This window comes from Abramis brama (assembly GCF_963993115.1).
Source record: "Abramis brama genome assembly, chromosome: 15".
Taxonomy (NCBI): domain Eukaryota; kingdom Metazoa; phylum Chordata; class Actinopteri; order Cypriniformes; family Leuciscidae; genus Abramis; species Abramis brama.
This window is the reverse complement of record NC_139977.1, coordinates 8205892-8230238: the sequence shown is the minus strand read 5'-3', so window position 1 is coordinate 8230238 and position 24347 is coordinate 8205892. Positions and strand designations below refer to the sequence as shown.

Sequence of the window (24347 nt, the reverse complement as noted above, 5' to 3'; positions counted from 1 at the left end):
CCTAATTTTAACTTCAGCAAATCAGCACTGTGCTCAAACGACAAAGTTTGGATTACTACAAAAACGCAGAATTCTTTTACCCGACCAGCTTACATTCCGGGGAAAGGAAAACACAACTGCCTACATTCATAAGGATAAGAGAGAAAATGACTCTTCTGGTTCAAGAATCTACTTGCTGCACTAACTGCCACAGACTTTTACAAAAGATTGCAGTTCTTGAAACAAAGTTACTTACGGGACCACCAAACCAGACGGAACACACGACAGAGCTTCGTCATGGACACCCTCAGCATATAGCTGGTGAGTCCCATGAAACTAGTGCTCCTCGACAGGTAGAGAAACAAGCCGATCGACTTACAAATCGATGGCACAAACGGAGCGAGACCCAAAGGCACTCGAGACATCAGATTGTCACAAGCATCATATATTGCCGCAGTAGCATCCTCTACCCCAGATACAGCTCTGACAAGGATTGCAAACACTGGTCTCCTACCACCGCCTATACATCTTGAGAACAGATTTGAAGTACTAATGAATGTAAATGAGGAATCCCCAAACGTGATGAATGTGATTGAACACAGACTGAATCAGCCAGTAGCTAACACTGATGCTAACTGGCGCTCAAGGTCGAGCAGACAGCGGCACTCAGCTCAGAGCGCTGCCGAGCCCAGGACTCTGATAGTGGGGGACTCCATAATCAGAAACATTAGCAGCAGGGATACAACTACGTGCTGCCTTGCACAAGCAACAACTTCTGATGTAAACAGGGAACTTCAGAACATTCTTATGAAACATAAGACTGCAAATCGACTCATCATTCATGTGGGGAAGAATGATATTCATAAAGAGCAGTCAGAACTCCTTAAGAAGGATTTCAATTAACTTTTTGAAACAAACATTCATCAATGGACCACTCCCAGCAAGAGGAACAAACAGGTTTTCACGGTTGCTTGGGCTTAATACGTGGCTGCAAAAAACCTGCAATATAAAAGGAGTGAACTTCATTGACAACTTCAATCTTTTCTGGAGTCAGAGACAACTGTTTCATCAGGATGGCCACCACCCAAACAAACTTGGTTCAAGAGTGTTAAAGGACAATATCTACTTCTCCCTCAGTCATCCTTCTGCAGTGTGTGCCAATCTGAACGGCACACACACACCTGGACACAGTATGAAAGACCACAGGACTTCACCTCAGCAGCAAAATGGACATGCGGTTGACATATCACACAAGGACAATGATAACACCACTCCGCCACAACAACCTCTGCTCACGGACTCAATCTCAGCTGATCCCTACCCACAGAGCTCACCACAGACAGACATATTAGAACTGCTCCAAGATTCAGCACCCAAGGACGACTTCCTGGAAAACAGCCAAGGAAGCCAGGACAGCATATTACAGCCTCCGATAACACCAGAGCAACAGCCCCTCTCACCAGACACTTTATCCCTCTCTCCAGCATCTCCACTTCTGTGCTTCTCACAGAAAATGGAAGAACTGGTGTATGCTGGAACCAAACTATCCCACTCTTTTGCTGCAAGCCCCCAGATATCAACCAAAAAACGGCAGGCACCACAACCACCAAAGCCTGCAGGCCCAGCTCGCCGTCCCCCTCCTGTGAGACCTGTGAGAGCTCTTCGGCCTCTGCCACAATGCCAGGGCCCACACCCTCCTCCATCTGCTCGAGGTGAACCAAAAACAACTGATACCAGCTCTCAGTGATATGTGTTGGGTCCCCGCTATGATAACAGTAACTTTCTCAAATGTTTACAGAACAAGCGGGAACCCAGTGTGCCTGTATCTTTCTCTATTGCTGTTCTGTTACAAGATGGAAAGTCTAAGGCCTCCAATAGCCGTACAGCAAACCCAACTAATCTGGTGCCTATTACACGTCAAACTAAGATTGTGGGGACAAAAAGTAAGACTGTTAAGTTAGCACTTTTAAACATCCACTCACTTAAAAATAAATCACTTCTAGTCAACGACTTAATAACCACAAACAACCTGGATTTTATGTTTCTAAATGAAACCTGGCTAGAAGACAGCTGCAGTGCAACAGTCCTCAATGAAACAGCCCCTCCTAACTTTACATTTATGAGTGTCTGCAGAGCTGTTAAGAGAGGTGGGGGTCTCGCTGCTCTTTTTAAAGATATCTATCTACAGTGAGGGAAATAAGTATTTGAACACCCTGCTATTTTGCAAGTTCTCCCACTTGGAAATCATGGAAGGGTCTGAAATTGTCATCGTAGGTGCATGTCCACTGTAAGAGACATAATCTAAAAAAAATCCAGAAATCACAATATATGATTTTTTAACTATTTATTTGTATGATACAGCTGCAAATAAGTATTTGAACACCTGAGAAAATCAATGTTAATATTTGGTACAGTAGCCTTTGTTTGCAATTACAGAGGTCAAATGTTTCCTGTAGTTTTTCACCATGTTTGCACACACTGCAGGAGGGATTTTGGCCCACTCCTCCACACAGATCTTCTCTAGATCAGTCAGGTTTCTGGGCTGTCACTGAGAAACACAGAGTTTGAGCTCCCTCCAAAGATTCTCTATTGGGTTTAGGTCTGGAGACTGGCTAGGCCACGCCAGAACCTTGATATGCTTCTTACAGAGCCACTCCTTGGTTATCCTGTCTGTGTGCTTCGGGTCATTGTCATGTTGGAAGACCCAGCCTCGACCCATCTTCAGTGCTCTAACTGAGGGAAGGAGGTTGTTCCCCAAAATCTCGCAATACATGGCCCCGGTCATCCTCTCCTTAATACAGTGCAGTCGCTCTGTCCCATGTGCAGAAAAACACCCCCAAAGCATGATGCTACCACCCCCATGCTTCACAGTAGGGATGGTGTTCTTGGGATGGTACTCATCATTCTTCTTCCTCCAAACACAAAAAGTTATATTTTGGTCTCATCTGACCACATGACTTTCTCCCATGACTCCTCTGGATCATCCAAATGGTCATTGGCAAACTTAAGACGGGCCTTGACATGTGCTGGTTTAAGCAGGGGAACCTTCCGTGCCATGCATGATTTCAAACCATGATGTCTTAGTGTATTACCAACAGTAACCTTGGAAACGGTGGTCCCAGCTCTTTTCAGGTCATTGACCAGCTCCTCCCGTGTAGTTCTGGGCTGATTTCTCACCTTTCTTAGGATCATTGAGACCCCACGAGGTGAGATCTTGCATGGAGCCCCAGTCCGAGGGAGATTGACAGTCATGTTTAGCTTCTTCCATTTTCTAATGATTGCTCCAACAGTGGACCTTTTTTCACCAAGCTGCTTGGCAATTTCCCCGTAGCCCTTTCCAGCCTTGTGGAGGTGTACAATTTTGTCTCTAGTATCTTTGGACAGCTCTTTGGTCTTGGCCATGTTAGTAGTTGGATTCTTACTGATTGTATAGGGTGGACAGGTGTCTTTATGCAGCTAACGACCTCAAACAGGTGCATCTAATTTAGGATAATAAATGGAGTGGAGGTGGACATTTTAAAGGCAGACTAACAGGTCTTTGAGGGTCAGAATTCTAGCTGATAGACAGGTGTTCAAATACTTATTTGCAGCTGTATCATACAAATAAATAGTTAAAAAATCATACATTGTGATTTCTGGATTTTTTTTTTGTTGATTATGTCTCTCACAGTGGACATGCACCTACGATGACAATTTCAGACCCCTCCATGATTTCCAAGTGGGAGAACTTGCAAAATAGCAGGGTGTTCAAATACTTATTTTCTTCACTGTATGTAAGCAAATATCATTTGGGAATTACCCATCTTTCGAATATCTGGGTACTGTGTTAAAAGGTGCTCCACGCATTTTACTTATCATTATTTAAAGGCCTCCAAAATACTCTCCATCCTTTGCTGAGGACTTTACAGATCTGTTATCAACAATTACCTCAGAGTCTGACTGTTTTGCCATTGCTGAGGGTTCACTCTAAGCATGGCGAATCCGCTTTTAGCTATTATGCCAGCCGCAGCTGGAACCAGCTTCCAGAAGAGATCAGACGTGCTCCTACAGTAGTCACTTTCAAATCCAGACTCAAAACACATCTGTTTAGCTATGCATTTATTGAATGAGCACTGTGCCGCTGTTCGTCCGACTGTCTGTACTGTACTGTATTTTTTTTTTTTTTTCTAAACTGTTTTAATTATTCTTATTTCTTTTTATTATTTTAATTTCTTCTATGTAAAGCACTTTGAATTGTCATTGTGTATGAAATGTGCTATATAAATAAACCTGCCTTGCCTTGCCTTGCCTAAATGTCTCTCCGAGACCACCATTGCTGCCATGGAACGGCCGATTGCACGGACCGTTTCCTTGGTGATTCGGAGAGACAGGTCTGCAGCCTTCCTCAACTCCGCAATGTCCTCCGGAGTTGGACCCTCGCCCTCATCGATGTCTTTAAGAAGGTCGGCCTGGTACGCTTGAAGTACTGCCATAGTGTGCAGACTAGCGCCAGCCCGACCCACAGCCATATAAGCCCAGCACCGGGGTTTTTAGAGATGATGCGGACTCGGGGGCTAAATAGGTGGCAAGCGGCTGTTCCACCCGAGGCATCATCCCATAACCGTTCTCTCGCACCCCCAAGATATTACTGTAATTTAACACAGGGGGGTTGGACACGCGAGACGAGTGTGGCTTGTTCCACGATTTACACAACTCGTTGTGTAAATCGGGAAAGAACGGTAAACCCCGATGATGAGGTTGCTCTCTGTGCTGCAGGAAACGCTCATCCAACTTGCTTTTTATAAGCGTTTCCTGCCTCTCATGTGGCCAACTGATGTTAAGACGGGCCACTGCATGAGAGACAACCTCCACCAGCTCCTCACATGCGGGGACATGGGGTGGCGAGTCATCCCCAAAATCCCCGCCTTTGATGCTGAGCACGTCTACTTCCTCAGAAGCAGACAGCTCAAGCATCGGGCTCTCCACTGATGCGGAAGAAGCCACAGAGCGTGCTTCTGCGCGAGGAGGGAGAGCATCAGAACTGGCGGATGAATCACGAGAACGTGCCTCGGCAGTCTCTGGATCCTCCGCCAGATCCATCTGCGAGCCCCATGAAGAGTGTTGCCGCGCCGCCTCAGCGGAAGTGGGTCCCACACCACGGTGCTCGCGAGCCTGGCCATCCTCAATGAAAATGGCCAGGCGGGAGCGCAGCACACAGATTGTTAATGCTTCGCAATCCTCGCAAGCAGCCCCCTCGAGAGCTGCCTGCGCGTGCTGCGCTGCCAAACAGTGTACACACATTTATATAACGTGATATAACGTGGGCAGGGATTCACACACCTCCTGTAACTGCTTGAACTCCCCATAATGCTTTATATACTGTGATTGTGACAATACAACACCAAATAAGACAGACAAGAGACAGAGAGCGCTTGCTGAAGAACAGAAAGCTATCTCTGTTGTGTGTCGGCGTCCTTTTGTAGCTTCCACATATGCCGTCACACATTACGTCATGACGCAACACCAATCAGGATTGGCAGAATTTGAGTTCCCTCGAAAGGGAACATCATCTACCTGGAGCTGAGTGGAGTGGTTGCTTCAACATACTGACTCTCTAAATGAGAGGAGGCCAACACATTCACCACAGGGTGATAGTCAGGGTGGCCTTATGATACGTCAACACTTAAGATATCATACATCTGGAGCTCAATGGATCTGGAGGCCAACACACCAGTGTTAATTTCGTGGGCGATATTTTTGCGGACGAAAATGAAACGAAAACTAAAAAAAAAGTCAGTTATGACTAAATTGATTGACATTATCGTCAACGAATAAAGGACGAGACGAAAATATACTGTGACGAAAATCCAATCAGCAGACGGGAGAGACGGGAGAGACGGCAAAACGGAACAGGCGAGACTGCATGATAAGAGAATCAGAGCCTGACTTATTGAGACGTGAAGCGAAGGTATTCAGTTTGACCGAGCTCCCGGGAAGACAGCATTCGAAGAGACGATGTCTAAAAGAGCGACAAAATATCCACAGCCGGGAGAAAAAGAAGGGGAGACTTGTGGGCACACTTCACGTTTGACGACGAACAAAACAAAACAAAGTGTAAAGCATGCGGAGCGGTCATTCGTGGCAAGAACACAACCAATTTGAAAAGACATTTACAGACGAGCCACCCGGACATTTTCTCAAAGGTAAATTCACAACGATGTTCTTTTGTTTATTGAGCTAAACAAAATTTGAAGACTGCAGTGCGTAGATGTTGTAGAATTAAATATTACGAACTGAAAAGTACTGTAAAATAGCCCCTTCCTCAAGTTAGATGAGAGCACCATACGAATACGTAAAATTATGCTACATACATTTGATTAATACTAATGTTTAGTATATTTCATAATGTTCTACTTGTTGACAATATCACAAATATTTCTAGATTAGTCATGTGAAACGTGACTATTCACATCCTATCATTATACATACTTATCTAGCAATATTGTGGTATTTAAAACATACAATATTGCTAGACAAAGGAATACCTTATAAAATCTTGTTACATTTTTTTTATCCACCTAGCTGCCAACAACTATTTACTTTTTTCACTCTTGAACAAGTTGCCCATCCACACACTGCCCAGTCCATTAAGGCCTGCGTGGATAAGTGCATGCAGGAATGGGGCATTTCAAATGACAAAATTGTGACTGTAATAACGGACAATGGTAGCAATATGGTAGCAGCATTTAAACACAGTACTCAAGAAGAAGAAGAGACTAGCTCAGATGATCAAGAGGAGTCCCCCCGAGGTGAAAGTGATTCAGAGGAGGAGATTGAAGACCATCGGTAAGCCACTTTTATTCATAATTTCATTTGACAATAAGTTAATGTATTACCTCATTTACCTGATATGTATTTACTTTCTTTTTGGTAGCTATCAAAACATGGAGATGGATATGGAACGGATGCCATGTGTGGTTCACACGCTGCAGCTTGTGGTCCACATGATAAACAAGGAGGCAAGTGTGAAGCGAATCCTTGACAAAGCACGATCAATTGTGAAGCTCTTTCGCAAGTCATCTGTTGCGACACAGAAGATTTTGGATAAGTGTGGCCTAATTGTTGTGAATGATTGTCCCACGCGCTGGTCAAGAACATATTACATGATTGCACGACTCCTCAAAGTTAAAGATCCTCTTTGTGAAATAGCGAATGAGATGGGGTAAGACAACTTACTCTCTAGTGAGTGGCAGAAGCTCAGCTCATTGCATGAACTCATGTTGCCTTTTGCCGAACACACACAGACTCTTCAGAGTGACACGATGTCTATGTCACTGATCGTCCCTGCCCTCTTAGATTTGCATAGCCACCTTACTGATTTTGAAGAAAACACGAATCATCGGGATTTTGCCACTCTAGCACGAAAAATGAAAGTCAATTTGAACCAGCGCTTTGCCTGGGTATTGGATCCATCAGATGAAAAGTTCTCTCCACTTGTTGCAGCTGCTTTCTTTCTTAACCCTACTGTGTGTGATACTCTCCTTGATGTGGCTGATGACAGTGTTCAGGAACTTTTTAAGCAGGCAGAGGGGTATGTGGTCTAGTGCACTCAGAGTCAAGAGACTCACCCTGATGATGATGTGGAGGAACTGAATGGACCAGAGCCTGACCCTGGACCACCATCCTCCTCCTCAAGGCAGCCAGTCTTCAGATTTCTGTCCAAATGCCGTGCAAAGCCTAAACCAAAGTCCTCCACATGTAGCATCAGGCAGCAACTAAGCAAATACAAGGAGGAGCTCTCACAGCCCATTACTTGTGATTCAGGAATCCAGTTTTGGCTTGGGAAATGTGACACATTTTATCACAGCTTGAAACCATTAGCATTAGATCTGTTAGCAATGCCGGCTTCGCAAGCTTTTGCGGAGAGAGTTTTTAGTGTCACAGGTGACCTAACCAGGGGAAAGCGTAACAGAGCAAAAGTCACTTTAGCACGAAGTGCTTTCTTGAAAATGAATAGAGGTAAATAAGTGTTAGTATTCTGTGGTTGAATTGCCAGCGTTGTGGTAGCAAGAAGAAAATGTCGTTCAGTGCACTTTAGATTCAAATTAAAGATGTTTGCACTTATTGTTCAGCTCAGCTGTAAGCTTTAAGGTCCTGGACCTAACTTTATTTTTCTTTTATTGATGGTGAATTGGCAGCTAGTTATTGTTTACATTACCATGACAGTGTTTGTTGCTGCATAAAAGCTTTTGAATTGAAATAAAGACACAGTTGTGTTGAAATAAAGTTAAATTTGTGTTTTATATATTTTGGTTAAGTTTGTTTTCTTATACCAGCGGTAAAAAATTGTCTAGTAAATCTGTTATTGATTTTAGTCTTATTTTAGTCGACTAAAATACCAAGCAATTTTAGTCGACTAAAATAAGACTAAAATTAAAACAAATCAGATGACTGAACAAAAAACTTGACTAAAGCTAAAAAGAAGACTAAAACTAAATTAAAATTTCTTGTCAAAATTAACACTGCAACACACTCACCACAGGGTGATTATCAAGGCAGCCCACAGAGGACCGTCATAATCTATCTGGAGCTCGGGGGAGCGGAGGTTTGAGCATAGTGCCCTTTACTCTCTTAATGAGAGGAAACCACTTCATTCAACCTAGCGTGGTTTAACAAGTAGGCCTCTCTGAGGGCCATATGCTTGAAATTGTGATCTTGCCTGGAGCTCAGTAGAGCAGTGGCTTATTTTCCAGAATAACTCTCTAAAAGAGAGAAAGCCAACTCACTCAAACAGAATGATTATCAAGGCAGCCCTCTTTAGAGGGCCAAACGCTTACCATATAAATTATCTGGAGCTTAGATGAGCGACGGCCTTAGTAAAATGACCCTCTAATTGAGAGGAAGCCAAGTTACTCACAGGTGATGTGTTTTGTTCCAATGCTATCCACCATATAAAAAACCTCATAAATGACTGTTAGTTGAGAGGCAAATAGTAAGGGTGTCACAATAACCTTCCCTAAAAAATGGAAGCTCCAGGGCCCCAGCTCAATTTTGCCCCTTTCATATTTTTCTGATTTGATGAGCAAACATCCCCTTATTCCCTTTCTATAGGGAGCTGAGGTCGCTTCACTGCGTTTAATAAATCTAATTTTTACACTTTAAAAAGTTTTTGTTTTTAAAGCCTTGGGAGTGACTGGGAATAAGACAGGGATCTTATTGATAGGATTCCTGTTAATTGTTGCAGGTATTCTCTTTCTCTTTGAGTAGAGGTTTAATCTATTCGTAACAGCACGTTTAAAAAAAAAAAAAAGCACAACATGACAACCACCATACAGATACATATTGTATTTGCCGGATAACTTCCAGAGCACATTTGTGCATATTAAGAAACAATAGGGAAGAAAAGCTTACCAAAGACAGTGCGTGCTGGCACAGACTCCCGGTTCAGCCAGAAGGAGACCTGAGAGAGAATGACGGTCATTATGCAGGGGAGATACGTCTGGATCACGAAATAGCCAATTTTCCTTTTCAAATGGAAATATGTTGTCATCACTACATATTCTCCTATATAAGAAATGAGAAAAAAAGAAGAGAGAGACCATAATAGAGATGAATTATTGATCATACATACATAGACTAAAATATTCCTTATTTATTTACGAAAAATCATTATTATTTATTTACCGAAGATCATACGAGCAACATAAATGAGATAAAGAGAGATGCGGTCTTGTGTTAGAGAGGAAAGTTAACTGCTTCCTTTATGTCAAAGTGCCAAAGATGGTGAAGGACTCAAGTGTTTTACCAGCATGGTTAGGGCAGATTGGATGTTCTAACCTTAACAGCAGGAAGAATGTTACTGTAAGAACTGATTTTCCTGCTAAGACAAAAGCTGAGATAAAACTCACCCTGCAATAAAGCAATAAAATGCACCCTGGACAGAAGATCGCAAAGAAAGAGCCAAACTTGTCTTGTCCAAACTTATCTCCTTGTTTATATATGCATCCCCCTCTTCCTCCTCCCTTTCTTTCCCCCTGACTCAAGTCACTAAAAGTTCACTGAAAATGCCTATAGATCACATATGATGTATCTTGTCAATCTATTGTTTTTCCTTTCATGTTTGGTATCATTTTAAATGTCTCAGTGAGATTGGTAAAATGGTCTTAATTTCATAGCAGTCATTGGTATTATGAGAAAGATTGAAAACTTAGCAGAACTCTGTTCTCCTCTTTGAGTGGTGTCTCTTCAAGATATCTGATAATTCTCTCCTCTCCCCCGAAACCAGGTGTTACCCCCTGGGGTACATGAATTAACCCAAAACAACTCTTTTGTTGTTCTGGTCTGGGTATTTAAGGGCAAGTGGCAGAGCAGTCTTTGGGAATCTGTAACCAGGAAAACCCCCATGCAGTGCTGTGCCAGTGTCTTCCACACTCACACACCATTGCGTGTCTCTGTCAGGAATGCATTTCTTACACTTGGAGTAATATTTGAGCAAGTGATGTCATGTATTTATTATTTCTGAATTGGCTTTTAATCATTTACTTGTGTAATTGGCATGATACAATTTTTACCTGACAAATAAAATGTTATTTGATTTATTTTGAATTATTCTGAAATCATTATTTTAGTAGATTATAAGGAGGCTGATGCTACCGCAAATCTTAGTTAGGGTAGGTCAAACTAAAGGCGCATATGAACGGAGCAGTAGGCATGTCATCTGAATACCTTTTGATTTCTGTCTATCACTTATTTAGCAAGTTGTATGGAAGTGGCTAAAATAAACTACACTTTTTTTTTTACGAGTGAGCAGTAGGCAACCGACTTAAGAGGTATTAGCAAACCCTGCATCCACTGACTAAAGTTTGACAAGTTAAAAAACTGACAAGTTTGTGTCCGTGAGAAACACGATCCGGCCGACATGATCTCTATGCGGTATTAGGTCCATAATGAATTAATAATTGAAAGTATGGATACTCAGAATAATCAAAGATCGAAATTAAGTCATAATCAGTATTTATGAATATTTTCTAATAAGAAACATGATCTAAATTTGATAATCATTTGAAATTGGAGTCATATTAAGACAGACAATTGACCAATATGGAAGACCTACCATATAGTTCTTTTTAAAGGTCTGATGGAGCATGGAGACCTGCGATTATGCCATTAAAGTCAGAAGTAGGATGGCAATTTGCTATGTTTAAGTCACATAACATATGTTAAAAAAATCCAAAATAAAGTAAATATTATTCCTTAAGGCTGGTCTATGGTATATCAGGAGTAGTAGGAGACTTAAAGTCTACGTTTTTTCTCATTTAATCTCATTGCCGTCTAGAGATATTCAAGATATCACTTTATTCTGAGAAAAAAAATATGCCTTGCAATATTTTTTTTTTTTTTTTGCAGCTTCATACTAAAATTCTTTACATTTATAATTTTTTTCCTCATTAATCTAAAGAAAATTGTATTGACTGTAAATGTCTGTGAGTGGCCCAGCCAGAGCCTAGACTTGAACCCATAAATTTGCAGAATTTTCCCTATGCCACTTTTGTGTTATCTTGGCTGTGTGCTTATAGTCACTGTCCTGTTGGAAGGCCAGCCTTTGGCCCATCTAAGGTTGTTCTCGGAACCAGGTTTTTATTGGATTTGTCTTGTCTCTGAAAAATAAGCCCAAAGCATGATACTATCACCACCATGCTTCACTGTTGGGATGGTGTTGTGCAGGTAATGAGCAATGCCTGGTTTCCTCCAGACATGAATTTTCAGTCTGAGATTAATTTAGATGCATTTTTGTAAATTCCAAGCAGGCTTTCATGTGTTCAGCACTGAGCTTCCATCTGGCCACATAAAACCCAGGAAGTCAATCAGTGATGGTTGTCCATCTGCAAATTTCTCTCATCGCCGCACATGATCTCTGGAACTCAACCAGAGTGACCATCAGGTTCCTTGCCACCTTTCTTTCTAGTGTCTGTCTCCCCTGATTGTTCAGTTTCACCGGGCAGTCAGCACTAGGAAGAGTCTTGGTCATTCCATACCTCTTCCATTTATTGAATTATGGAGGCCCCTGTGTTCATAGGAATCTTTAATGTAGGCGATTTTTTGTAGCCTTCATCTCTAAAGGTTATCTAAAATATATATTCAGTCATATGGTTCAAGGAGAAAATTTTTGAACTAAGAATTTTAAAGTACTAAGAACTATTACTTGTGAAAATAGCGAAACAACAACATCTGTAAACATATTAAAAGTTGATGTGTTTCGTTACAAGACACTTGAGAACAAATGCCATCTAGTTTCATTGACATAAAATCTGGTGCAGACCAAATTTAATAGTGCACATGCGCAAAAGTGAATAATGTCTTTTAATAATTAATTTTAATCTATACCTCACACACAAATCATCACATCGTATGACTTAAGTGACATAAGTCGTATGGACCACATTTCATGGTGCTTATTTATCATTTTTTAGAGTGCAACAGACCTCATCATGTAAAATAAATCCCTTTGCATTCTGTGAAATATCTTCTTCTGATGACATCATTTTCATTTTTATTTTTATTTTTTATATATATTATTTTTGACTAGACCTGAGGTTGAAATTCTAATCTCTGTGGGAAAAGCAATTTTCAACTAAGTTAGTGTTCTCTCCCTGCACTGGGAGGCAGAGCATAGAACAATTAAAATGTCAAAATGAAGAATAAATGGATGCTTCTGTTGCTTTAAAAAACATGTTGTCTTTTCCATTTCATCTGAGGGGGGCAAGACAATACGAAAGCGTTTCACCAGCGCTGACATACACCGATACTTTGTCTGTCTCTAAATAATCACTGTCTCAGAACGTGGCCTTGACATGTGACTGACTAATGTCTTCATTACAGAATGAGTAAAAAAAGCTGCTTCCTATAATACCAATAAGGTGCAAAAAGGTTTGCATGGAAGGGGAAGATGGGGGAAGATGCCTACCTTAAGAACAAGGCCCATTTGCTTTAACATTTTTACATATTTAGATATTAGTTTAGCATGCTCACAGCACAAAATGTAAAATTATTCAAATTTATACACCCTACCATATATACAATTTATACACCAAACCATTCTCCAGTGTGCCACTTAATTTCACAGAAATTGCTGGTTAGAATCTGATTGCCAATCTTGTTATACTGGAAACTATGGAGGAGTAGAAAATAAAGTTGTGGGTATCAGCGATAAAAAAGGATTAATGGCCACTACTACAATCAGAATTATACATACAGAAGTATACAGAGTTGGATAACATTGGGCTGCAAACTGTTGATTAAAAAAACAAAAAGGAACTCTGAGCACACTCAGAATCAAAAGGGAGACAGATTTTCATCGTTTGTGTACAGAAGAGCAGAGTGGCACTTCCACAGCAAAAAACAATACCAGGAAATAGCAGTGCTAATAATATATGGGTTTTCAAATACAGGGTAACATTTAATTTAAAGCAGGGGTCACCAAATCAGAAATCAGTGCTTTGTCAAGTGTAACATCAACTAAAATAGTACATCATGCACATTTTCTACTATTCAATATATCTATTTAAATTATTAAAACCTTATACGATATGATACACAAATGAGTGTACACTCTATGAATGAAATGAGCGTAATTTGATATGATAGGCCTACATTATATGTTTCTTTGTCTCAGTCTCTGGAGCGGCCTCACACGTGAGCTAATGCTGTTTGTTTACTACAGAGATGGAGGGCGCATGTTCACCAGCAGTATAGACGTCTAAAGCGGTTTAAAAGTACCAGTCATCACAATGGCTGATGATTTCGATGTAGCACTAGACAACAAGGATTTTTTTTGCACAACCATACTGTATATGTTTGAACCAGAATACTCAGATCAAGAACTGAGAGAGGTGGAGGAAGCAGCTGCAGGGGCACGTATCTTACCCTAACCTTGATAATTTTTTTTATTTTTTGCAACAATCAGGATAAACACAGGTAAGTACCATTTTGATGAACAATATACAACACACGTCCTCCTTCTCTGTAGACAAGCAGCGTTAGCTCATGTGTGAGGTTGCCCCCACACGTCATTATGGGACAGAGGCTAAGGCTGTGGATTAGAGGTAAAATTTTGTTAATAATGTTCAGTTTCTTGCATAGACTGATAGTTTCACTTCTTAAGACCACAATGTATTGTCAGGAGGTGCAGGTATTAATTAAGTTTTGTCTGCATATGTTTTTTTTTTTTAAATCTTAAAGTGCCGGCACCCATTGACTTCCATTATATGAATCACAGAGGATCACAGTTTCACCTAAATATCTTCTTTTTTAGCCACAACATTAAAACCACTGACAAGTGAAGTGTATCGATTATACATTGATTATATCCTTACAATAGCACCTGTCAAGGGTGGGATATATCAGGCAACGAGCGAACAGTCAGTTCTTGAATATCATGCATTGGAAACCGAAATTTGCTAGGAGTTGAAAATAAAGAAATTGAAAATAATTTTGCCTACTGTCTTTGTGTTTGAAATGGCAAAGAATTACAAGCAGGGTGTTCCACCATGCCCTCGCTACATCACTAGGGATGATGAATGACAATCTTTGAGTCATCTGCTTGGCAGTGGAGCATGCTTGATCAGCTCTCGAGGGAGCCGATTGCCCTCATTGTGAGAAGCTCACTTTGAGGAAGCTCCGTTCACATCTGGATCTCTTCGCGAGCAATGGGAGTCAGGCGTCTGCGCCGGTTCGGGTCCTACATCTGCTGAGATGCCCCAGACTTAAATCCATGAAAATCATGGTGTTCGCAGATGGATCTGGTTAATGAGTTTGAAACGGGCTCTGCCCTTTCTCTTGCTCATTCGCCAGAATCCGTGGACTGCGTTCTGGATCCGGAATTTCTATTGGTCCAGACGAGGACCTACTTTCCGCCGCCTCTTGTTCTGAAGAGCTGGGTGGCGACTCAGATGCCATGAGTGCCACTCGTGCGTCATCAGCACAGTTAAATTGTGCGTTTGAAGAGCTTTTGGAAGTAGTCACTCATCCAGTAGACAAGCTCAAAATAGAATGGCCAGATGAAAAAAGGGATGTTAGGAGAAGCACGCTGGACATTTGCTTCCTGTCTAGTGGGCGAAGTCAGCAGCCTCATAGGAATCAGCCATTCTTCCCAGACCTCCATGCTGAGATAGAGATCCTGGGTCCATTACTTCTTGATGCCTCGGTTTTGCCGTCGGACCTGTTTAGGAACACAGTCAAAACTGTCATCGACAGGTTCCAGGTGGCCAAGAAGCAATTCATGCAGGTGACATTCATGCAGTTCATGACCATAGATGACGATACCGCCGACCCCAGGGGGTTAAAGTGTACATGGCTGCTATAACTGCTTGCCATGACCAAATAGACAGAGTTCCTATGGGGAGGCATCCCCTGATATCTCACTTTCTTCTTGATGTCAGATGGTTGAGGCCTATCTGCAGACTATGAGTTCCTTCCTGGGATCTTTCTATAGTCCTGGAAGGCCTGTCAGAGCCTTTTGAGGCTTTGGGCCTGTGGAGTCAGCATCAGTTGAGTTCCTGACTATCAAGGTGGCTCTTTTATTAGCATTAAGGGTAGGATATTTGCAGGCCTTATCAGTTGCCCCATCCTGCCTAGACATAGCCCCTGGACTGGTTAAGATCATTTTGCATCATGTTTGTGCTGTGGCAGACTGTTCCTCCCTGCACCCATTCATAAGGTTTTACATTATGGATATTCAGGAATTGGATTCCTCTATATCAGTTCTTATTGTTTCTTATTGTTCCAAGAAAAACAAAAAACATTCTTGGATTTCAATTCTAAAAGAGATGTTGGGATATGGATATACCCATTATTTCTGAATGTTTGTTGCAGCAGGGTCCGCACACATTCTTAAAGTGTTTCAGCATCTATGGTCTCGATTCCATTGATCTTAGGACATTCAACAGCCTTATTTTACAGTGGTCTATTCTTTGCTTATGTAGCACGCAGCATGCTTCGCCTTTGGGCTCTAAGTATATCATTATGGAATTTGCCAGGTCTTGTTCCTTCAGGCCTGTGAGGTGCATGACATACTCCACCTTCTGGTACTTGGAAACTACCTTCTTGGAGAAGGTTTATATTTTGTGTCTCTCTCTGTTTGTTTCTATGAATGTGCCCTTTTCACACACATTCGCCTATACTTATTTTTGAATGGGTTTTCCCCAGGCTCGTCTCCTTTGGATAACCATTCTTCAACCATTAGGTTAGGTAAGCCTTCAGTATAGTGATGTGGGTATTAACATAGCATCAACGCCATGATTGAGTTCCACTCAAAAGGGACCATCTCAAGTTATGTATGTAACCCTGTTCCCTGAGAGGAAATGAGACTGTGCGTCGCTTTGCCATACTTCACGCAATAGCTGTAAATGTCTTACTTCAGACAATTAGAATCTGGGGACATGCATTTCAGGCATCCATTTATGGTCTTTGTGATGCGCTGATGCTATGTCACCTGACCACACTTTTGGCCATTACGATTGACAGGGGCGTTCCCATAGCATCAACGTCATGACGCAGCTCTAATTACCTCTCAGGGAACCAGGTTTCATACGTAACCTGAGATGATATTCGCTTACTCACAGTAAACTTACCCAGGTCAGTAAGTTGCATAACCTCCTTTCTGGAATAACCACTGTTTCAGGGTATGTATGCAACTTGCCATAGCAGGTTATGTTCCAGGGTTAGTTTACTTCAGAGGTATTCAGCACATGCGTGCCATGGGAGCATGACAAATCAAGCACAATATTATAATATTACTATGACCTCCTACTTCCGGCAAGACTCTGAAGTGTGCATACGATGGACACTTTACTATCCCATGAGGCTATGGGAGGGGATTTGTGAATGGCAGTAAATCGACACAACTGACGCTGGTAGGTCTCATGATAATGACAACATGGCAAATGTAGTATTTCCGGTTACATTCACACTACACGTTTATACTATATAGAACATACTTTGTAGCAGTTGTGAAGTAATTTATATTCAAAATAAGTACCTACGCAAGAGAGTATTCGATTTCGGACGCAGCCTTGGAAGCGCATGTTTCCATGGTGACTCCTGGATTTGTCCCTCTGTTGAGAATGTCTTTAGGTTTTCACTGAGAACATGCTTGATTGACTGAACTCCTGGCCACGTTTTTGGAACAGCATACAAGCAAGGTTTGGGGTAATTAACCGAGAGTTCAGGGTATACTGCATGTGACGGTAAGTTAACCTTGCTTTCTGGGATGCACTCCTGAAGACATTTATTGCATTCATTTCTTTGCTAAATTAAATAAACTGTTTATGTTTGCTATATCAAGTAGTTGTTTCACTGATAACTTAAGGGATTTCACCATGTTTTCCATTTATGTTACCATTCTCCATTTTATTTAACCTGTTACTCCCTCTTCCAACCCTACACTGAGGAGGGGAAGTAACAAATGTTAGTCTTAAGATTACATAGCATTCAAGTAGATTGGAACATTAACATTACATTGCTTGAAAATAAATGGTTATATGTTATAAAATATACAGGCACCAGTGGACCAGTGTTAACTCTTTCCTCGCCGTGCTTTAAAAAAAAAGCTGGCAGCATTTTTAATAATTTTCACAAAATGTTTATGTCCTCCAGAATATTTTGTTGTATGAATGTCTGAACTTGCAATATATCAAAAGAAAGAACAGAGCCTCTGCTTAAAAAAACAACAACTCGTTTTATTCTAGCTTAATGTATGCTTTATCAACACTTGAATATGGGTAAGTTTAATTAAAAAAATATAATTTGCTCATACATTTTGAGCAAAAATCTGATAAAACATCTCAGGTTACGTATGTAACCCTGGTTCCCTCACAAGATGCTGCGTTTGAGACGCTGTGGGAACGCCCTGCGTGATTGCGTCGTGAAGCACGTGTATAATCAATCCAATGGAAAGACAAGACGTCATAGGCGGGTGACGTCATCGACCAGGAAACTATAAAGCACCCCTGAAACCAGACCGCGTTAGCTTCTGGTAAGCCTGAAGCAAGTCGATCAGGGCATGCAGGAAGTATGGCAGGCGAACGCAGCGTCTCGTTCCCTATCAAGGAACCAGGGTTACATACGTAACCTGAGACGTTCCCTTTCAAGGGAACTCGAGCTGCGTTTGAGATGCTGTGGGAACCCCATACCCACTACGTCATAATACCAAATGCTCGTTCTATGTGAAGTCCTTGCGCACACTAAGAAGCAAGCAACCTAGCCCCAGGAGTGGAGAGGTCTAATTCATAAAATCTGACAAATGTATGTGGTGAGGACCAACCCGGCGCATTACAGATATCCTGAAGAGAAACTCCCGAAATTAAAGCCTTCGAGGCAGCCATACTCCTCGTAGAATGTGCCCGAACAGCCAAGGGTGAAGGCTGTCCGGCTGCTTCATAAGCAAGTGAGACAGCCTCAACTACCCACTTGCTCATTACCTGTTTAGATGCAGGGCAACCTTTCTTAGGTGACCCGAAGCAGACAAATAATTGCTCTGATTTACACCACAGGGCAGCTCTGTGAACGTATACATCCAAAGCCCGAACGGGACATAACAGATTAAGTTTTTCCTGATCTGGGGTATTAAATGGTGGAGGATAAAAGGCCTGCAGCACTATTGGGCCCGCAAAATTAGTAGGGACCTTAGGGATGTAAGCCGGTCTAGGGTGAAGAAATGCCTTCACCATACCAGGTGCAAATTCCAAACATGAAGGAGCAACCGACAAGGCTTGCAAATCTCCAATTCTCTTGATAGAAGAAATAGCGAGAAGAAATAAAGTTTTTAGAGTGAGGAACTTTTCTGAAACCTCTTCAATGGGTTCGAAGGGAGCCAAAGCCAGACCCTCAAGTACAATGGCCAAATCCCAAGCCGGTGCTCTAGAGTGCAGTGCAGGTCTCAACCTCAATGTACCACGGAGAAAACGAATAATCAGAGGATATCTTCTAAGAGAAGTGCCCCCCAGAGGGGTGTAGTAGGCCGATATAGCCGCCACATAAGCCTTTAAGGTAGAGGGAGATAATCCAGCAGAGAAACGGTCTTGCAAGAAATCAAGAACTGTACCAACAGGGCAGTTAACAGGATCTAGGTGACGTTCACCACACCAGGCAGAGAATAATTTCTATTTCAATGCATATAGTTTTCTCGTAGAAGGCCCTCTGGATTGGAGAATGGTCTCAACGACCTCAGTCGAGAGACCGGATTCTATGAGCCGGGCCCCCTCAGAGGCCAGGCCCACAGTTTCCACAACTCCGGATGAGGGTGAAATATTGTGCCCCCTGCTTGGGACAGCAGGTCCCTCCTGACCGGAATCTCCATGGGAGAGCCGTCTAGAAGGGACACTAGGTCCGAGAACCACACTCGGGCCGGCCAGTAAGGGGCTACTAATAACAGACGGGCCCCTTACCGGCGAACCCTCTCCAGAACACCCGGAAGCATGGATATTGGGGGAAATGCGTACAGGTGCAGCCTCGGCCACACCTGCACCATCGCATCCAGTCCGAGAGGAGCTGGGTGCGTAAGGGGGAACCACATGGGACAATGGGTTGTATCTGATGAAGCGAAAAGGTTGACTTGAGCTTGACCAAATTTCTCCCAAAGGAGCTCCACCACCTCGGGGTGAAGTCTCTACTCCCCGGGCCTCAGCCCCTGCCTTGACAGGATATCAATTTCCCCTGGGCCCATAGGAGGATCTGATGGGCCTGCTTGCATAGGTGACTTGACCTCAGACACCCCTGATGGTTGATATAGGACGATGTGTTGTCCGTGCAGACAAGCACATGGTGACCTCTCAGGTCTGGCAGGAAATATTTGAGTGCTCGAAATACCGCCATAATTTCTAGACGATTTATGTACCAAGAACATTGATGGTCCTGCCAAAGACCTTTCGCCGAGCGGCCACTCATGACCGCCCCCCATCCTGTGAGGGAAGTATCCGTCAATAGTGTTATGCGTCGACAAGAAGACCCCAGCACTGGGCCCTGGGCGAGGAACCAAGGTTTCTTCCACATTACCAAGGCACGTAGGCATCACCGCGTGACCTTGATCGTGCAAAACGGATTTCCCCTCGGAGAAAACCCCTTGGTCCTGAGCCACCACTGCAGAGGTCTCATGTACAGAAGTTGGACGCAGCTGCCATGAGCCCCAACAGTCTCTGAAACTGTTTCACAGTGAGTGACTGGCCTAGTTTTACCCCATTTACGGCTGTGAGAATCACAGAAATACGTGCAGGAGACAGATGTGCTTGCATTGTTGTCATATCCCATATTACACCTAGAAAAGTGGTCCTCTGTGCTGGGAGGAGCACACTCTTTGGTGTTGAGCCGCAACCCCAACATCTTTATGTGAGACAGAACGACATCTCGATGTCGAACTGCCATCTGCTCGGACTGAGCTAGAATCAACCAATCGTCGATATAATTTAATACGCAAATGCCCTGGAGTCTTAGAGGAGCCAGAGCTGCATCCACGCATTTTGTAAAGGTGCGGGGTGATAAACCTAGGCCGAAGGGAAGAACCCGATACTGGTATGCTTCGCCCCTGAAAGCGAACCTCAGGAACTTCCTGTGGTGAGGATGGATAGATACATGGAAGTACGCGTCCTTAAAGTCTATTGTGACAAACCAGTCCTTGGACTGAATCTGTGATACAATCTGTTTGAGTGTAAGCATTCTGAACTTGAGTTTCTGAACTCTGCTGTTTAAATGGCACAGATCTAGAACAGGACACAACCCCCCATCCTTCTTTGGAACAATGAAGTAACGGCTGTAAACCCTGACACTCTGCTGGGAGGAGAAACCCTTTCTATAGCCCCTTTTTGTAGAAGCGTCAGTACTTCCTGCTCCATAACCAGAGCCTGCTCGGAGTCCACCACTGTGGGAAGGACCCCTTGAAATCTGGGCAGACGAGAACCGAACTGAATTCTGTAACCCTTTTCTATTATATGCAGGACCCACTGAGAAATATTTGGTAGTAGTTTCCTTGTGCCAGAAATTCTGCTAAGGGAACCAGTCTCTCGAGACTGGCCTCTGGATTTGGTTGAACAGTCATTTCGGTGCCCTGAAGCGGCGAACCGGCAGGGAACAACCGAACTGATCGTTCTTCGGCCCTCCTCGGAGGATCGTATGGGTACGCTGACACCTCTGTGCCCTGAAACGGTGAACTGGCAGGGAACAACCGAAGTGGCAGCACTGTGACTCTCCTCAGAGAATCGCCCCCCAGAGGGCGCCGAGGAGGAATGATTTCTCGAAACCGTCCCTCCCCGGAGGGGACCACCCTCAGAAGCCTGACAACCTTGGCGTCAGGACTTCTTCTTAGTCCAAGCTCTCTTGGTGATGACAGTCCTCAGATCTTGTCTACCCCTAACAGGCTTGGACTGTGACCGCCACCCAGGTTCCCCAGATTGTGGAGGAGCCTGAGCAGCAACGCTCTGTTTCTGTTGCACTCTGTGCTGCTGTGAGGAGCTCGTAGACGGTCAAGACTGCTCAGTTTTTATATTCCGCCCAGCAGTCTCGGGGACATTGAACTGGCGAGGAAGAAACCTCTGGAACACCGCAGATTGTTTTTTCGTTTCTTGAAACCTATCGACGACACAATTTATAGTGTCGCCGAACAGACTTGTAGGCGAAAGTGGCGCGTCCAGAAGAACAGACCTATCTCCATCTTTAATATCTGACAGATTCAACCAAAGATGACGTTCCGTGGCCACCAGGGCTGCCATAGAACGGCCCACAGATTTGACCGTCTCCTTGGTGGCCCGGAGAGATAGATCTGTTGCGCGACGCAATTCTCGAATTGCATCAGCGCTAACTTCACACAATCGTCCATGTCCCTCAGCAGGTCAGCCTGGTATGCTTGGAGAAAAGACATGGTGTGTAAGCATGCCGCAGCTTGACCTGCTGCCGAATACGCTTTACCCACCAGCGAAGATGTAGATTTTAAAGGCTTGGTGGGTAACGTTGGGGCTTTCAGTGATGACGCTGACTCGGGGGAGAGATCGGGCTCGCAAGTGTCTCTTCCGCCTGAGGCATTGTCATATAACCATAGTGTGATATACCCTTGACATTACTATAGTTAGATGTTTGTGGGTTATGAACTCTGAAAGATGCCAGTTTATAGACTCTTTCTAGATTCAGTTTCAACATCATCGGCTGGCCAGTCAATATTTAATTTAGCTACAGCACGAGTCAAGACCTCCATTAGCTCCTCATCAACAGAGGTATGATCTGGCGAAGACTCATAATCCCATGTATCAACACTCATGGGACATCCAGTTCCTCAGAACTGGATCGCCGCAGCATTGGTGCCTCAACCTGGGGAGGAGAAGCCGCAGAGCGGGTTCCTTCCTGGGCAGAAGCACTGGATCCAGCAGGGCGGGAAAAGGGCGGGGCCCGTCTCAAACCCTGCTACTAGATCCATCTGCGAACCCCAATATGAAAGCCGCCGCTGCTGCCGAGGCAGAACCTCGGGGAACGCGAACCGAACCGTCCTCCTCGAAGAACGCCTAGCGGGAGCGGAGTGTCCTCACGAACAGCTTCTCGCAATGCTCACAGTAAGCCCCCTCGAGGACTGACTGGGCATGCTCCACTCCCAAACAAGTAACACAAAGCTGATGTGTGTCCCCACCCATGATGTAACGGGGGCAGGGAACAACACAACGCTTGAAGTCTTGCTTGCTTGCCATTATAATGATATATATATATTGAACTTGACAGACAACAATAAATATGACAAGGACAGATATACAGAGAGCGCTTGCTGAAGGCACAGAAGCTAACACGGTCTGGTTTCAGGGGTGCTTTATAGTTTCCTGGTCGATTACGTCACCCACCTATGATGTCTCATCTTTCCATTGGACTGATTATACACGTGCTTCGCGACACAATCACGCAGGGCATTCCCACAGCATCTCAAACGCAGCTCGAGTTCCCTTGAAAGGGAATCGTGTTTTTAACAAAGACTACATCCAGATCGAATTCAGAATGATGAGCACAACATAGATGGAGTAGATCGAGTTCATCAACTAAGGTTGCACAGTCCAATAGCTTGTCCTGGATCGACATTTTATTTAGTAACATTAGGCAGTTTTGATTTAAATGCTGTTTAATGTTGATGGTTGTGTTAATTTATTTAATTTATGTGTTAATTTATGTGTTGTGTTAATTTATTTAATTAATTTAATTCATGCACTTGTATAATTTGTCTGTTATGTTGCCTGTTATGTTGATTTGTGAGAAAATGAGTGTGCAGGTTTGAAATAAACATCATCATCATCATCAATTTACATAATCTACTTACATATGCTATCGCTTGAGTTATTAAGAAGTATTAAAAATGTGCCTGTGATTGTGACCCTTGAAATACAACCTCAGTACAAAGCATGCCATTCATTCAGGTTTTCTTTTTATGAGAACATATTGATATATGAAATTATTTGCATTTCACTGGCTTTAGAAAAAGTGCACCATTAATAATGTGTATTTCATCTTTGTTTCATTTTCACATGTGCACATTGTCGTATTGAGCATGTACACTTCTTGTGGACTCAAACTGGTTTGGGTCCTTCTTTCTTTACAGAGGTTGAATGACCCCAATAAATGTGGCATAAAGCAATCGATAAACTATGTTCTTGTAAATCAGGCTAGATAAAACAGACAAAAAATGAATTTGTAAGCGTATGACAAGGCTGGAAAGGAAAGAGGGAAAAAAATGTGTGGGAAGCAAGCAAAATTAATTAATTCAGGTTGTCAAAAAGAGAGATTTCATAAAGGGAAGGCTACAGCATTACAGACTTGTGCATATAAATAAACTGTGTTAAAGATCAATAGAGGTTTTTCATTATCCAGCATAAATCTCTTTGCCTCAAATACTGAAAAACAAAGAAGGCAGATGTTTCCATATCCTTCAGGGATAAATTTTAAAAGGCTGATTGCAGCATTCAGTGTAAATGCAAGAGATTTGGCAGTGTACAAAACTGAAAATAAGTAGGGCCAGGTACAATATTGGCAGTTATCTCATGATGACACAATATGTACTCTGATATACATTTTGTGACTCATATCACAATCCATACTTCAATATATCACAATATCATAACTGGATCGGGTTACACTTTACTTTAAAGGGCACCTATTATGCCCCTTTTCACATGATGTAAAATAAGTCTCTGATGTCCCCAGAGTGTGTATGTGAAGTTTTAGCTCAAAATACCCAACAGATCATTTTTTACAGCATTTTTAAATTGTCACTTTCTGGGGCTGAGAAAAAACGCGTCATTTTAGTGTATATCCCTTTAAATGCAAATTAGCTGGGTCATTCCACGAAATTGGTGCCTTTTGTGTCCCTGAGAAATAAT

At 42.8% G+C, this 24347-nt stretch overlaps 1 protein-coding gene across 1 annotated transcript in view; it reads right to left on the bottom strand.

Moving 5' to 3' along the window:
- gabra3 (gamma-aminobutyric acid type A receptor subunit alpha3) overlaps positions 1 to 24347 on the bottom strand; it is a 467920-nt gene that overhangs the window by 160681 nt on the left and 282892 nt on the right. Inside the window, 1 exon segment of the mRNA XM_084136680.1 lies at positions 9370 to 9522. Coding sequence (XP_083992806.1) covers positions 9370 to 9522 — 153 coding nt within the window.